The 17,270-nt window shown below is 50.2% G+C and overlaps 1 protein-coding gene across 2 annotated transcripts in view; it reads right to left on the bottom strand.

Annotated features, from left to right (window-relative positions):
• Positions 1 to 4,220: 4,220 nt before the first annotated feature.
• The window catches only part of ZNF697 (zinc finger protein 697), a 29,991-nt gene continuing 16,941 nt past the window's right edge, over positions 4,221 to 17,270 (bottom strand). For both annotated transcript variants that reach the window (XM_053890649.1, XM_019458019.2), the window contains exons 2-3: positions 10,337 to 10,617; positions 4,221 to 8,956 (exon numbers count right to left, since the gene is read on the bottom strand). In XM_053890649.1, coding sequence (XP_053746624.1) covers positions 7,542 to 8,956; positions 10,337 to 10,580 — 1,659 coding nt within the window. In that variant the 5' untranslated portion in view covers positions 10,581 to 10,617 and the 3' untranslated portion in view covers positions 4,221 to 7,541. The remainder of the gene's footprint in view (positions 8,957 to 10,336; positions 10,618 to 17,270) is intronic.

The raw sequence follows: 17,270 nt of genomic DNA, 5'->3' as shown, positions 1-17,270 counted from the left end.
CTGGTAACCTGCTATCGACTGCCAAGGTTGGCCTGTGAGCACCGTGCTCAGAATGGGTAGGAGAGACACTGCCTCCTGGAGGCCAAGAAGGCACAGAGCCAGGAGGCCACCCTACCAACATATTTGCTAAAGAAAAAGAAACAGGGATAAGAGAGAACATTTGGAAAGGGGGTAGAGGGCAGGCTTACCCAGCACACCGAGCCTTCTGCCCGGAGCCTTCTGCAGAGCTGATACACCCCAGCACGGCTTGTGGAATGCTGGTCTTACACAGAGACAGCAGGTGCTTCATAGGACAGGAACAAAAGTTGCCGGGGCAAAGTGGGAATGGGGAGGGGGGCGATGCTGGGGGAGGAGGAAGAGGAGGGAAAAAGAGAAGACAGTATTTTCTCTCTTCAGAAGCTTCTATCTCCAGGGGCGCCTGGGTGGCTCAGTCGGTTGAGCTTCTGATCTCAGTTCAGGTCACGATCTCACAGTTTGTGAGTTCGAGGCCTGCATCAGGCTCTGCGCTGACAACTCAGAGCCTGGAGCCTGCTTCGGATTCTGTGTCTCCTTCTCTTTCTGCCCCTCCCCTGCTCGCTCTCTCTCTCTCTCTCAAAAATAAACATTAAAAAAAAAAAAAAGAAGAAGCTTCCATTTCTGCAAACAAGGGTGAACACCTGGGCTCTCTTTCGTTTTGGCCCTTTTCAGAATTAGGCAACTCTCTTTACTTCTCTCGGTCTGTTTCTTTAGCTGCAAAATGAAGGTCGTGGCCCATTTCTCAGGTCCATCCCAGTGACATTGGGCAATCGTAAGTGGCTTCTAGCACCACCATACTTCTGCAGCTAACCTTCAGCAGAACACGGTCGTCCAGCTGTACATTTATTTGGGCAAAGCCAAAGGTGAGAGTGGCTCCCTGGCCCTGCCCCAGCCCTATTGGCATCTGGTTCCTCATCTGCACAGGGCACACTCTCCTTCCCGATGTGGACGACCAAGGCCCGACCAAGCAGGAGCCCCCCAGAGAGTCCCCTCCCTCCCGAGCCACAGAAGCTAACATGGACTGAGACAAGCTCCCACACCATTCCTTTGCCCGTCCCTCAAAGGGATGGTAGACCGGTTCCTCCTTTCTTCCTCTGTCCTCAGGAAAGGAGTGAAGGCCATGGCCTCCCATCCCCTCATCCCTCTGCCTCTGGAGCTGGAAATCTGAGAGGAGACAGGCCAGTGGTGAACTCCATGACCCCTCCTATGCCCACTGACATTAATCGAGAGCAGTAGAGCTACTTCAGAGGAAGCCTGGAGGTGGTCCTTGCGTATCAAAATTCTGGCTTTCCTCACCACTTTCTAACACCAGACTTGACAAAAGAAGTGTCTAGCCAGGTCCCTTGGCAGCCCCTTGCTTCGTTAGCCTCTCCAAGGTCACACTGCCTCTTTCGCCCACCCACCAAAGCCAGATAAAGTGGATCACTGCCTGCTCTGCAGCGGCAGTGACCCTGGCACAAGTCCTTGGCAGCGTCCATTTCCCCCTGAGCCTTTGCTGGAGGTACCACCTTACCCAGGCATCATACCTGAAGCCATACTCCATATTATGGAGTTCTTCCTTCCCCCACAAGGGGCCAAATCCCAAGTCACACTTACAGTTTGCAAAATAATTCTCCACCAGGAAGCTGGTTTGATGTTAGGCAGCGAACAAAACCAGCCTTCTCCTTCACCGTTCTGGAGCGTTACAACACATGAGCTTCTCTCTTTCATACCTATACCCCCAGCATCAAGCGCTACCCCAGCACAAGGGCACTCAGCAGGCTTATGGACTGAGCTTCTCAGGGTCTCTGCTCTTAATGAGCCACAGCCTTGGGGCACCAGGGAGGCCACCCGTCCATAGGAAATGTGTATAGGGCATTATGGGAACGTCTCTGCGGAAGAACCACTCCAGCCCTCGTGGGTCAGGGAAGGCATCTCAGGGAGCATCTTCTGTGAACAAATGACTACCCTAGTTTCCAGCAACTGGTGAAGTCTGGAACCGTTCAGCCCTTTCGCTGGGCATGACACCCCTTCAAATATCTGCACAGGAAGGCCAGCTGGAGCCCTGCCAATAAACGGATAAACTTCTTAAATCTTTCCTAAGCACAGGGAAGCTTGGTACATGAAACACCTTGCGACCCAGCTCTTTGGTTTCCAGCAGCTGAGCATCTGCAGCTGCTGCAATGCAGGTGGATACAGACAAGTCTGTGAACAGTCGCCTGGACCCCAGTGGGGCGGTTGGAAATTGAAAACCGCTGGAGTGTGCTTCGGATGAGCAGAGCTGACCTTGAAAGCACAGGCGGCCAGCAGGGGACTATAATCTGCAGACACTTGAGGCTCCAACCAGGAAAAATAAGAGCCCAGCACTAGTCTGTTCAAGCTGGAGACCCGATGGGTGAGCTCCTCCCCTTTCTCTCCAGGAGCAAAATTCAGAAAACCGCTGGATTGCCAAGGGCAGCTCAGAAAAGGAGTAATGAATGGAATTTTGCTTTGTTAAGTGAGCTGAGGCGGAATGAAGGTCGGAAAGAAGGGAAGGCAGGCAGTCTATGACAGGCAAAGACAAAGGAAGGCCAGCAGCTGCCTGTGATGCCTATCTGGCACTACCTGATGAAGGGTGAATGTGGGCACTCCCCTGGCCCTTACTTATTATCTATTTGGGGAAGGTGCATGTGAAAGGCAGGCCTAGCAGGAATGACAGGCAGCAAAGCCAGCAGCATCTGACAATGCCCTATGCCTCTATACCCCCTTGGCAGAGGAGAGATGGGAGGCTTACCAGTTTTACTTACTGTAACCGCCAAGAAAGAAAGGAGATGCCTAAATGGTCCTGCAGATTGCTCAATCCTGGTTGCACATTAAAGTTGCCTAGGGAGCCTTTATAAAATTACAGGTCCTTGGACTTCACTCCAGACCAATCAATCAATCAATCAATCTCCGGACCAGTTTTTTTGGTTGTTTTGTTGTTGTTGTTGTTGTTGTTGTTGTTGGGGGCAGGGGGGGGGGAGGAGGTTGTTTGTTTTTAAAGCTCTCCAGGTAATTCTACTGTGTAGTTAAGGTTAAATTCAGAAAATCCTGATCTTAAACTAATTAAGCCTAAAGAATTCCAAATTGACCAGATAACATTTTCTCCACCTGGACCTCGGACTGAACCCTGCTCTAACAGCAAGTTCAGGCTGAGCATCCTTTCGTGGCATAGCCCAGAAGGCCAGGTTCACTGCTCTGTCCCCACAGAGCATCAGACAAATACTTCAAATACTCGTTCCTAGGAACCAGGAGCTAGACTGGTTGCTTCAAGCCAGAACAGTCAGGCCTAGGGAGGAATGTTGCAATCTCAGAAGGGAGAGCCTCCTCCACAACTAGGACCCAGCGTTCACTGGACCTGCCAGGCAAAGAAGGACCGGCAGACACACAAGGAGGTAGTTGTGATCATTACAAGAAAATAAGGTATTTTTCACGCTTCCTCTTTTCTAGTTCTTGTGAATCCCTTTCTTACAAACAGCTGTCTCATTGTTTCCATGAGGTTGGACAGAAACCAGCTAAAAAAGATTTTAAGTAGGAGTCCAGTCTAGCTGATAAGTTCCATTCTGAATTATCAGTAGCCAGTAAGTTACATGTCTGAGAGCTGAGGGAAAGAAAATACTTTCTTAGGTGATTCAGGAATATATTCTTTTAATAGATTAGAGGTGAGACCTAAGGCTGCCTCCCCTCCCCACCCCGACTTTCCCCTGCCTGCTGCCTAAATGCCCCAGATTGGTTCATACAAGGAATGAACACACAAATCTTTGGATATCGATACCAGTGGCATTGCATTAACATCCTCCCAACACCCCAAAGTCCCATTAGTACAGAAGTGCCCCGCTGAATTATTGGTTAAAATGGGCAGAGTATTTGGACATCAGCCAGTTCCAGGATGATCTAGGATCCACCTGAACATTCTAATAACACAGGAGTCAGCAAAGTTTGTCTGTAAAGATCCAGAGAGTAAATATTTTAGGATTTTGGGCCACGCAGCCTCTGTGACAAAGACTCAACCTTGCTGTTGTAGAGCAAAAGCAGCCACAGACAATATGTAATCAAGGTTGTATGGATATGACTGTCACCCAAAAATTTTTACTTGCAAAAAGAGGCAGCCTAGGTTTGGTAGTTTGCTGACCCCTGTTCTACCAACATAGCTTCCATATACTGATCTGAGTGACATTCAATGGATGACAAAGAAGAAAAGAATGACATGGGGAAAGACTGATATGGATTTAATGACAAATATTCCATATTGGTGGCTGAACACCAGAATGCTGTCCAAGGAACCATCATTAAATAAAACAACCTGAAAATAAGGCAGTTCTCACATATACAAGCACACACACAAAAACTGTTATTTTCAGGATCATTAAATTATTCACTATTTTAACAAACAGCTGTAAAATAACATTACAGTGAAGGAAAATGTGCACAAACTTCAGAAACACAGTTCAGATTGTCTATGAACACAGGTTCTTAATCTGTACTTTTCACATATGTACAAGGCTCTTGATCCTGAAGAGACCACACGGCTCAAGGGGTTAACTTTTCATCTTCTCTTTCCAACTCAGAACTCAAGATTTCGTCAAGCCATTTAACCTATTTAAACTGCTCCTGGCTTCGCCAAGTAAAGAGCAGCCTGTACTTGACCAAACTCCCCAGGAAACAAATGATACACTTGCCTCCGCCATCATTAATGAGTTGATGGAAGGAATCTTCAAAGTAACACTTTTAAGGGTGAACCACAGTTAACAAGCGCTGGCTGAAGAAAAACAATTCTCAAACTAAATACGAGAAACAATCTCCTGACCGCATTTCGAGTCACCTAATGCAGCTCTGTTCCCTGAAGAATTATAAGAGTGGAATCACGTTTTAAATGCACCATGAGAGTGGGGGTGTTGGTGGCTGGACTGTTTTCTTCTGCTAAGGGATTTGCTCACAAAAGGGATACAGAAGGAGTAGCTGACTCTCTTATCCATGGCACCCAAGAGAGGTCAATGAAATCCAAAGATTTCCGCTGCCACTAAGTTATATTAGCTTCAATCTCCTTTCCCTGTTGACCTCTTTCTTGAAAGCCATCCATACATAACCTAGCTAATATAGATGACTATGCAGTGGCAGCAAAACACCAAATAACCCATAAAGTGGAGGATCAATCCCCGAATAATCAAAAGTTAGATGAGATTTCATAGGCACGAACTTGAGAGAACTTAAAACGGCTGGAAGAGGTAGATGTACATGGGAAAAAAAACAAAAACCAAAAACCACACACACAAAGGAATACGATTACCTACAAATCGGCTATATTCTTTTCAGAGGAATCCTACACACTTAGTATTCAGAGTAAAGAGTCAGAATAAATAATGCACATTTACTTTGCTCATAGTGCTGTCGAGTACTAAAAGAAAATAAAGAATTAGTGTCTTCCAAAATTATCTATCTTTTGAAAATCTGTATTATTTGCATTTGTAAGCGACAATAAACTGATTAAGAGGGCAAGATCGACAGGCATTACATTAAGCCCAGAAGTCTCAAGACTTTTTTAAGAAAGTGTTTTCATAAGGACAGAAACATGCTTTCCTACAGTCCCCAAAGAGGTTCTTGGCTAAAACACAACTGATCAAGTATAAAATACCAGCATCCACAGAAACTTTGCTAAAACCATAAAAACAATCTTGCAATTTTTCTTCTTCTCCTTCAAGTGCGTCCAACAGCTTGTGAAGATGCTTCCATGAAAGGTACAGGACAACTCACGATCACTGGTGAGGAAAACAACACTGCTTTCCACAACTCTAACTTCTAGAGGCTAAACCAGGGGCGGGATTTTCAGCACAGGTAACCGAAATCTGTTTAACAGTCATCTAACTACAGCCCTACTAGAAATACAACAAACCTAAGACACCCTAATTGCGTGACAAAGACCAGCTTTGTCAACAAGGACATCTTTGGCCCTTCTAGACTAGCCTTAAGTTTTCCATAAAGCAGAAGAATTTTCAGTGTCTTTATTACATAAATCATGACAGGTTGTCTTCTAGCAGCTGAGCTGGAGAGCACAAAAGGTCAGGCCGTACCTATCCCTACGGTCATCAGCCTCTCTTCAGAACAGCCTGCTGTACTCTTGTCCCCAGGCCTTCCCTACGATCATAATACTGATCTACCTCACAAAGATGTGAGAAACAACTAACAATCATTAAAAAGCATAAAGCACTTTACAAATATAAAAGTGCTGTTTTGGCATTCATATAACAACCAGAAAACATTCATTGCTTGTGCTATTTGGCAATGTTGCATTTACACCTCTCCCTGCTTGTGCCCTCCAGGTGTAAAGCCTTAAGCTTTCTACTGTGCCTCCCTGTGTAACAAAAAGAAATTTCTACTCAGACCAAAAGCCCGTATCAAAATGGATAGAGGTGGCTGTTCTATTCCCTCCTCCATTACTACCAAGGTGGGAGGGGTGCACTGGATACAGAGTGAAGGCAAATGAGACAAAGAAGCCTTGTACCCCAACATGTGACCATTTGCTTTCCCGGATTTCTGATGTAAGGCTAGCAAAACTCTGAGCTGGTTGACTTCTGTAGCAGGTCACTGGTCTGAAACAAGCATCATGTTGACCTGGGAAAGGGAAAGTCACACACAGCCGGGACTGTTTCATTTTCCTGCACTTAGAATCTCACAAGTGAGACCTCAAATACCCGGCTTGGCACACACCGGACTTCCACATGGACCACCTTGACCTAGCATGGAGCTAGACTATTTTAAAGGAAGTAATAAAGAGCCAGGGGCAGGACCAAGCTTACCCAGGTCATCTTAAAACCAGTTACGAACGCATTTCTAAACTTCAGTGTTGCGTTTGAAAACAGAGTGTGTAGCTTTCCTGCCCAGTTTCTCCTGGATGCCTCAAAATAGCAGCTAACTGTGGCTCAGAGAAAAGAAGGGGAGAATATATAAAATATCCTCCCCCATAGGATCGACAAGGTTTCGTCTACTTTTCATGGGACTACAGCTGTTGGGGAGGGGGGGGGGGGGCAGGGTTCCAACACTGACTTAACGCCTGGTGAGACCAGGATAGAATTATTCATACCGTCCTTTTATCCCATAATCCTCACTCTAACCACGCCCTCTCCCGATTTTCACAGGCCATCATCACCCTACCTACCCTATTGCCTGCCATCCTGTTCACTCCCCCACCCCGCCCCCCCTTCTTCAAGGTCCTCAAAGCGCCTGCTCCCCCCCACCCCGCCCCTGTGCTCTTCACCCCCTACTGCGTGCACCTGAAGAAGTCTTCGCGCTCAAGCACATCTCCCCCAAGCGTGCCCTCCTGGGGGAGGAGGCAGGCAAAATATAACACCCCCAAACAACGCTTAGTCAACCCTTCCCTTCAAGACCCCCTAACACCAAAAGACTCCCCCGTCACTCTCCGATTGCCCCTCCCGCCCCTTCCCATTTCTTTCTACATGGCCTATCCCCAGAACATCTATTCCCCGCATGCTCCCCCCACCCCACCCCCAGGGCAGCCTCCCTGCGGCCCAGCCCTAACACAGGTGCAGCTTCTGGTGTTGCGCGAGGTGCGTTTTGTAGCGGAAGCCCTTGCCGCAGCCCGCACACTTGTGCGGCTTGTTGCCGGTGTGGATGCGGCGGTGGCGGATCAGGTGCGAGCTCTGGATGAAGCTCTTGCCGCACTCGATGCACGTGTAGGGCTTCTCGCCCGTGTGCGTGCGCTGGTGCTGCGTGAGCGTCGAGAAGTCGCTGAATCGCTTCTCACACTGGCCGCAGCGGAAGGGCTTCTCGCCCGTGTGCACGCGCAGGTGGTTCACCAGGTGCGAGTTGCGCCCGAAGCCCTTGCCGCACTCGCGGCACACGTAGGGCCGCTCGCCAGAGTGCGTGCGCTTGTGCGTGAAGAGGTGCGAGCTGACGCTGAAGGTCTCGCCGCATTCGGAGCACATGTAGGGCTTCTCGCCCGTGTGCACGCGCTGGTGCTTCACCAGGTCCGAGCGCCAGCTGAAGCGCTTGCCGCACTCGCCGCAGCCGTGCGGCTTCTCGCCCGTGTGGATGCGCTGGTGGTTGGCCAGGTGCGAGCGGCGCACGAAGCCCTTGCCGCACTCGCCGCAGGCGAAGGGCCGCAGCGCTGCCGCCCCCGCGCCGCTGGCCGCCGCGTGCGCGCGCCGGTGGCTCAGCAGGTGCGAGCTGAGGCTGAAGGCCTCGCCGCACTCGGGGCAGGGGTAGGGCTTCTCGCCCGTGTGCAGGCGCCGGTGCTTGAGCAGGTCGGCGCGCCAGCTGAAGCTCTTGCCGCAGTCGGCGCACAGGTTGGGCCGCTCGCCCGTGTGCAGGCGCAGGTGATTGGTCAGGTAGGTGTTGCGGCTGAAGCCCTTGCCGCACTCCCCGCAGCGGAAGGGCTTCTCGCGCGGGGGCCGGGCCAGCGCGGGCCCCGCCCCAAAGCCCCCCGCCACGCCCACGCCCACCATCCCCACTACCGCACCGCACTCGCCCGCGAAGCCGAAGGGCTCCAGGCTGGCAGCGGCGGCGGCCTCGGCCAGGCGGTGGATGCGCTGGTGCTGCAGGAAGGCGGCGCCGGGGCTGAAGCTCTCCCCGCAGTCGGGGCAGATGGTGGGCGCGTCCATGATGCTGGCCATCAGGCTGTCGAGCTCCCCGAGGTCCATGGCCATGGGATGGTGGAGCCGGCGGAAGCGGCGGTGGGCAGGCTTGTCGCTCCGGTGCCGACTCCCCAGGGAGAGGTGCCGCCGCCAGGGAAGCATGGGAGGGGGCGGCTGCTCCTCTTCGTCTAGCGGGTTCTCCCCAGCGCTCTCCTCCTCCTCCTCCTCTTCCCGGGGGCTGCGGGAAATGCTGTCCGACTCAGACAGTCCCGGGAACATCGCCATCTCAGCTACACCAGATGGGTAATCTTCTTCCTCGCGGAGAGCAGCTCCTTCTTCCTCACTCAGCAGCCCCTCTGCAACAGAAAAGGTGGCAGTGGGGGGTGACCATACTTGGCGCTCAAAGGTAAACCTAGAGGAGGCCAGCCTCTTAGAGTGTGGGCCACGGAGTGATCCCCTTCCCCAGGTACTCTCAAGCCTATCTCTCCAGGGCCCCCACGATTCCAGCCTCTTTCCCACCTGGTACCTCCTGGGGAAGGCCTACCTGAGAGTGGGCTCTGAAACCTGGGAAAGGCTCACTCACCTGTTCCCTTGGGGGGCCAGTTCTTCCAGCAGCTGTCTCTGGGCCCACGCCCCACCCATGGTACACATCTGAAGGCCTGACAGTCGGCTTGAAATGGTAAAGTCTGAGCAGGTGGGGCTCTGTGGGATCTAGGGACAGATTGACTCACTCTAGCAGCTCCCAATGCGTTTCCAGGCCCTGGCCTCCAAAGACAAGACCAGTTCAGCCAACCACAAGAAAAGACCACCTGTCCTAACCAGGTAATGGGCTGATTTTTATAATTTGTTGGGGTGGAACAACAACCAACCCCAACTTAAGGGCTTTACTATTTAGTCCGGGCAGGGGGAGTGAGCGCAGGGCCCAGAGCTTAGAGACTGACTCAAAACGCACACCTGTCCGTCTCTGGTGGCCATCTCTAAGCAGAGGGCGCTCCGGAAGCTTACTAGGATATGAAAAGACCACGTGCTTGTGCACACTGCAGGGGAGGGCAGCAGGAAGTCCAGGATGTGTCACAGGGGAAGGAATGTAACTCCACAGTCTTGGCCATAAGGTATTTGAGTTCACTTCTATCCCCCAGGCACGCACAGGGCGGTATGAAGCAATGAATGCCCAAAGGTGGAGCCAAGGAGGTGGACGGAGGGCCAGCACTTACTCTTTCCAGGTCAGGAGTAGCAAGGGACTTAGCAGAGGCCTTGAGCCCTCTGGGCATTATCCACATGCACCTGGGTAGTCACTTACCACTGAGTTTACTTATCTACAAACAAAGATGATGACTGTAACTGTAAACACCTGGATGCTTTGTTTGCTCAGAGCTGTGCTAAGTTTTTATGCACAACTCATCTGAACTCTCCCAACACCCTGATGAGGTAGGTTCTGATCCTAGCTGTGTTCCCTCTCGTGTGGTTCCAGGTGTTCATTTATAGCAGTGTTCTGCATACTGTAAAGTGCCGCGCCAGTGAGTTACCCTCTTCACCCGTGTTAACCAGTTACAGCCCACCTCAAGCTGGACTCAAGAAAAGGCTGTTCCTCAGGCTTTCAGTGGCACCGAATCTGTTTAATGGTGTCCACTAAAGGACTCTCCCGCAACGAATGCCACCTCTGGTTCTAACTCTAGAGGAGCTAGAAATGATGGTGAGTGGGACAACTTCCAAGGAAATGCCAGCTTCGTCCTCACCTGGGCAGATGTCAGACACCAGTTCCCTCGCCTCTGGGTCCCTTCCTAGAGCTGCATCCTGTGGGTTGGAGCCCATCTTTGGCTCTGGGTGGTCTTGTCTCTTGAGTGCATCCTGTGAATTAGAGCCCATTCCCGTTTCTTCTGGGTCCCGTTCCCTGTCTTCAGAGTTCTCAAAATCAGAGCCCATCCCCTCGTCTTCTGAGTCCTGGGCTTCACACACACCCTGTTTATCTTCTTGTTCCATCCGGGAAGAACAGGACAAGGGACGGGACCAGGGACCCCTGTTCCAGACAAAACACAGATAAAGGTCATGTCAGTCTGGCCTTCTGCCCTCACCATATCTGGCATGGATTTCCATGAAAATCAGTGGCACAGTCCAAGAAAACGTGTAGAGTTCCATGCCCCAGATGGCAAATCTCTGCTCCACCTCTCATTTTAAGATGCACAGAACTGAGTGCAAAGGAGGCTGGTCTGGGTTGTGTAGGAACAGTGGCACTCTGAGGCTAACATGCCGACTCCCGCTGGATACAGGTTAATCTGCTTCCGTATCTGAAGTGGATTATTCTATCAACATGGCTTTTTAGCCTTCATGGTGGCTGCACCCAGTTTTCAGCTGAGAAAACATAAAGCTCAAAAAGAAGACCCTGTTAGCCTTAGACTAACTTCTAAGCAGGAAAACCTCATTAAACCAATGAGGACCTACCGCTCTCCTACGAGCAGTGAGTCAAGATAATTCAAGCTGTAGCAGGTCAGCTAGGGGTGGAGGCAGATACAGGGACCCTCTATATTAGAAGCCATCTCTATAACCTCATTACATCTTTTGCCTTATATAATATACTTTAATTGTAGAAAGCCCTTAACAGGAACATGACCCTCACACAGTTGGTAACCCCTCTACAGAACAGGCCAACATGTGAACTGCAGGAAGAAAATGACATCGGATTCCTAAACCTTTTGTTAGACATCAGGTTTAAAGGCCCCTTGCCAAGACTGAGCAGTTGAGCCAAAACTAATGGGCTCCTGCCATCCATCACTCCTACAGCTCAGCTCAAGGCAGCAAAGATCTTGAACTGAGACTCTGAAGTGTCCAGCTCTTTCCATGCCTCAGCAGCATCTGAACTAGCAAGATGCTCTTTCCTTGGCTGGGAGCTTTTCCTGCCTCTATTGAGAGGACTTCCCCAAGGCAACCCTGGTTCTGTAGGCTCTTGCCAGCCTTACTCCAAGGCCCAAGGCAAGTCAGTTCACCTGTCTTAGTGTCTTAGTGTCCTCATCAGTGCAAGGAGGACAACGCTACTTAGCCTTTCTTCCAGGGAGGATGTCCAAAGGAAACATTAACAAAAGTGCTTTGGAAAACACTGTAGAGAGGAATTGATAACTCTTGAGTTTTTTACAAATTGATCCTCACGAGAATATACCTGTCATTTCTATTTTTAATATGAAATACACAGATTATTTCTCTTGAAGTCCTGATGCCGTTTCCAGCATACCTCAGACACAGGGGCACCACCATAATTTTGGCAGATTCACTGCCCTAAGTAGCAAATTCTATCCTTTCTCAAAGGTGAGGATATATTCCCTAGATTAGAGTGAAAACTCATGCCTGTCCCTTAAACATCATAAGAAAACGGCTTTGTCTGAGGATGTTCAGTCAGCAGTGTCCAGGAATGTTGCTGAGCTCCTTTAGAATATATACAGTTCAAAATGCAGGTTCTGGGATGCCTGGGTGGCTCAGTTGAGCGTCTGACTCTTGATTTCAGCCCCCAGGGTTATGGGATTGAGCCCCACATCAGGCTCCCTGCTGAGCTGAAGCTTAGCATTTCACCTCTAAACCCTTTTAAAAAGGACACAAGACCTTCTGAGTAACCTCAGAGCAAACACAGAATGAGAGTACTTTCTGATTTGCGATTTCTCAGGAACCAAGAGATAATTCCTACCAGAGATACTAAGCAAAGAAACATAGTTTGTATAGATTTAAGCGGGAGAAAGGAAGAGAGGCAGAGGCTGAGTTCCCCAGATGGGGCTGGAATATAGAAGTTCACAGCTGCCACACTCAGAATGAAGAAAGTTCTGAGCTCCCGAAGGGAACATGCCTAGATCCTCATTTGCACCAGGACAGGGAAGATTAGGTGTGCTCTAAAAAGGGTGGGAAGCTCCTGGCACCTAGAGCGACACCACTCATGGTGCAATATCTACTCAGATTTATTTGCAAGTGCATGAATGTTAGAGCAGACCTGGAAATCTGCATGGATTCAGTTCCATTCATGCCCTCACATCATGGGGTCCCAGGCAGCCATCAAATAACAGAGAAGGCTATTTAGAAGTAAGGAAAAGCAGTCATGATATATTGTTAGGTGAAAACTAGCTGCTCTTTAAAAAAAAAAAACTCAGGGGCGCCTGGGTGGCGCAGTCGGTTAAGCGTCCGACTTCAGCCAGGTCACGATCTCACGGTCCGTGAGTTCGAGCCCCGCGTCAGGCTCTGGGCTGATGGCTCGGAGCCTGGAGCCTGTTTCCGATTCTGTGTCTCCCTCTCTCTCTGCCCCTCCCCCGTTCATGCTCTGTCTCTCTCTGTCCCAAAAATAAATAAAAAACGTTGAAAAAAAAAATTAAAAAAAAATAAATAAATAAAAAATAAAAAAAAAAACTCATTTATTAGTATATGCATACTAGTATATGTATATCTACACACACATATACAGGTTCAGAGAGGAAAACCAGAACATTATTTATTGAGCTGCTAATCAGCCATCTCTTGGCCACTTGTAAGGGTTGTACATCATTTAATCTTAACCCAATGATGAAGGGTATGATCTTCAACTCCGGAGACAAAGATACAGGCACAGAAACTGTGACTAGCTCAAGGTCATATAAGTCATCGGGGGCACCACAGAGATTTGAGCCCCTCAGTAGAGAATTCCAGGGCCCATCTTCTTAGCCAGAAGCCTAGTGTGTCACTTGGGGTCACTCTTCCTTTTTGTGAACATCTGTATTTTCTACACTAAAGATACATTTTTTTTTATCAGCAAAAAAGCCAACTTTGTCTCTAATGTGACAAAACACATTAAAGGAAAGACTACAATTATTTTAAAAACCACAAAAAGACAAGGACAGAAGTTGTGTCTGTCTCCATCTAGAGAGGACTTCATCTTTAGACCCGTTATCTAAACACTGCGGTATAACTGAAGTGTCCATCAATAGTGCTGTAAGCACTTTTTGTTCCAACTCCTTTCCCATTCATTCTCAAAATAAAAGCTAGCAACGTGTTTTCTTGGGCAAGGCCAAGGGGTGGATAATGAATGGGTAGCAGGGCCCCGTGACAGATGTGCGGCTAGACTGCCCGAGGCTCAAATCCTCTCCTCTCCGTCCACTACTCTGCTAGTGCAAGTTACTTAACCTTGCTCATCCTCAGATTCTGCACCCGTAAGAACAAGCATGGTACCGCCTGGCCTGTTAGATTTGTTCCTTATATCCTATAAGATTTGTAAAAGCCGTAGGCATAGAGACATAATAAATGGTATAGTCTTATAAGCAGAGCTTCCTTTGGCCTGGCAACTAAAGGCTCTATTAATGAACAGCCCACCCTATGGACACGTCCACCAGGGAGGGGCTAGCTGCTTGGGGGAGCAGGGGGTGAGGGAAGAAGATTCAGTTCCATATTGGTTTGGGGATGTTAAGAAGGGATCCTGTATTCAGAATGTATAAGCAAGCTGAATGAGGTGCATGGCTCAGTAAACCCTGACTTCCACTGTGTGTAAGGGACAGCTTCCTCCCAGGCAGAAGAGTTAGAAGTTTAAGGGTAGGGTGGGGTGGGGGGAACCAAACAGGTAATGGTGGGAGCAGTCAGGCAGACAAGATTAATTCTGCATCTATTTCTGATCATTGCACTAGCAGCAATGGGGAAGAGCCCAGGTTTTTGGCCAGCACAGCCACTGTGCTGTGTGACTTTAAGTATCTGCCCCCTCTGGAGCCAGGCTGGGTCTGAATGTACCTGAGTCCTCTTCTAGCTTGCCATACGGTACACGGGAGAGTTAATCCAACGAGGCACCCCTGTCAGCTTCGTTAGACATTTTCAGCTGCAGCCTGTTTCCTCAACTAGCACAGCAAGCGGTTAACTCCCCAAATGCCCACCCCCTCCCCCCACACCTTTCTCTTGGGTGCAGATCACTTCAGGATGGGATCAGTCAACTTGGCCAAGGCTGCTCAAATCCTAGCTTTTAGAACCTGCAATATTTTCATGTCCTCTACTCCTATCCCAAACCTCCCCACTCAAAAAAGGGTAATGTTCGTTACCCTATAAAGTCACTATGAAAATGCTCACGTGCCTTCCACACAAACTCGACCCCATTTCAAAGACTGATCACATCAATTTGAGGATAATGCTACAGAGTAGAAGTAAACAGGATAAAGGATGTTGGGAAGGAAGGAAAGGAGGGAAAGGAGGGAAAAGGCTGGGGGAAGAGGAAGTGAGGCCAGTAGCACAGACAGAAATTAGAATTTACCCGGAGTTTACTGGCACATTTTCCCAGAGGCCCCCTCTGGGGCTCTATGCAAACCTAGCCCTCTCCAAAAGCAAGAGGCCCACCACTTCACAGAGTTGAGGGAACTTCCCGGGAGTGGGGAGGTGGGGGGCAGACAAGCGCACCCCTCTCCCTCACCTTCCTGAAAGATCAAGCACTGGCTGTCTTTCTCCAGGGCATCTGGCACGGATGGCACAGGGTCATGCCACCGCTGGCCAGGGCAGGTGGGGTGGAGCGGAGCGAGGTGCTCCCAGGCACCTGTGGTGAGACGTCTCCTGCTGGGCGATGCAGCTCATTTGACTCCAATAATCCCATGATCCCTCGAGGCAGACATGGAGGGTCACCCACCCTGTTCTATGTGTCAAGAATGCCGAGGCTCAGCAGATGAGCTCCAGGTGATGCAGCTCCTAGGTGGAGTAAGGACTCGGACTGGCCCCCTGCCTTGGGGGGACCCCAACGGGGGGGGGGGGGAGGAGGAGTGCTGGCAGGTGCTGAGCCCCAGGAACCTGGGGGAGTGCGCGCGGCCCCCCAGGGGCCCTGGGCAGGCAGAGGGGGCTGGCCTGCGCACAGACCTCCCCCTCCCAGGTCCAGCGGGCGGGGGAGTCATGTGCCATGGCCATTGCCAGGTGGCCAGGGGCCAGGGCAGCGGGGCTGTCATGTCAGGGGAAGGAAGCGGCTGGGCGGAGGGCCAGGAGCGGCTCCCACTCCGCCTCCTCCAGGCTGCAGCGCCTTTCCTGTCCCCCAGTCCTCTGGAGGGTGCCTTCCTTACCTCCCCGCGGGCTGGCCGGCCTCCCCGCCTCCCCCACGGCGGTCCGGTCCGAGGCCTCCAGCCTTCACTTCCCACGCCCCCTGCACACCACTCGCTCCCTGGGGAGGGTTTCCATAGCAGAGGCAGGGCCAAGACACCCAGACGGGGGGAGAATGCTGGAAAAACAATCTGAAGTCTGCGGTCCAAAAGGCTGAACTCATGACCATAACTGGGGTCTAACCAGGGATTCCAGGGGGTTAATCATTTGTCAGTCCTCAGCATCAACTGAGTAAACAGTCAACTAGCACTAGCCTCTCAGGGGATATGACCAGCAGGGTCCTGCCGCCTTGCGGGAGAGCCTGCGGTCAGCAAGAAGGCAAGGGCAAAGAAATCCACCCTACCACATTTGCACAGATGCCTCCGGTGATCTGGGACAAGGTGTCCGTATCCAAAGGGTGCAGCTGACTTCCCCAGTCACACACCCAGACTGCCCAACCCAAAACGCCAACCCTCCTGAGTGGCAGGCTGCCACATGAGGTGAACATTCATTTCCCACAGAAAGCCAGAAGATGACTGCAGCTAAGTACCAAGTACTGTCCAGACAGGAGAAGCTAAAATAACACGGTTTCCTCCTTGTGGTTACTGCTTTTTTTTTTTTTTTTCTTTTAACCTGGAGGGGGAAGCCCGGGTTGAAAAAAAGAGAAAGGCTTAAACCAAGGCCACAGAGAAATCAATTCACAACCCCAGTGGTCAGAGCTAGTCTGAGACGCCTTCCAATCTCTTTAGTCAAGAATAGCATGAATGTCCTTGGGGTCAGGCATTTCCTGTCTGTTGGTTGTGCTGGGGCCCCTCAGTTTGGCCAGAGGGGCCTCAGCTTGTCACAGCTGTCAAGCCTTCACCAACACCCTACTCCTGCTGCAAAAAATAAGGATGACTGCAATTCAGAGACAGATTCTAAGCGCCCTCAAAATTAGACCATCCGCCATCAGACGAGAAGTCGCAAAAGGTAGATTCTCAGGCAGGCATTTACTCGTCCATGGTTTATGTTTAACCGATTCGAATGTCCTACCTGATGCACAGAGTATCCCCTCTGTTCATATTTTTCCTCCACTCTGCTTGGCATTGTACCACGACCACTACCTGGTACACAGCCTCAGCCTCTTTTCTTATCTTGCACTTGGTAAGTCCTCAGAACTGTCTTCAGATACCTCGTCAACAGCTGGCTCAAATGCTCCACACCTGTATTTCATGGAATCCTAGAGCTGGAAACCCCTTAGCTCAAACTCCTTTACAGACAGGAAAGTGAGGCTCAGAAAGGGAAACAGACGAGGTCAAAAATTGAAAGTTTGCTAGAAGGGTTATGGCCAGGAGAATCTCAATTTTTTCTGATGGCCTCTCCAATGACCTTCCCATCTCTTTAATAGAAAACACCACTTCAAATACAGCCAGCCAGATAAACCCAGGGCATATACTTACTTGTCCTCCCCCCACTCCGCCACCCCCACAACACCATTTGTCAGCATTCTCCAGAGAAACAAAACCAACAGGATGTGTATATAGAAAGAGAGTTACTATAAGGGATTGACCCATTTTGGAGACTAGTAAGTCCAAAATCTACAGGGTGGGTCAGCACACTGGAGATCCAGAAAAGATGATGCTACAGTTCCAGTCC

The sequence above is a fragment of the Panthera pardus genome, unplaced genomic scaffold, assembly GCF_024362965.1.
Source record: "Panthera pardus isolate Hobbes unplaced genomic scaffold, ASM2436296v1 HiC_scaffold_11, whole genome shotgun sequence".
Taxonomy (NCBI): Eukaryota; Metazoa; Chordata; class Mammalia; order Carnivora; family Felidae; genus Panthera; species Panthera pardus.
The sequence above is the reverse complement of the archived record's forward strand: the minus strand, read 5'-3'. Positions and strand labels throughout refer to the sequence as shown.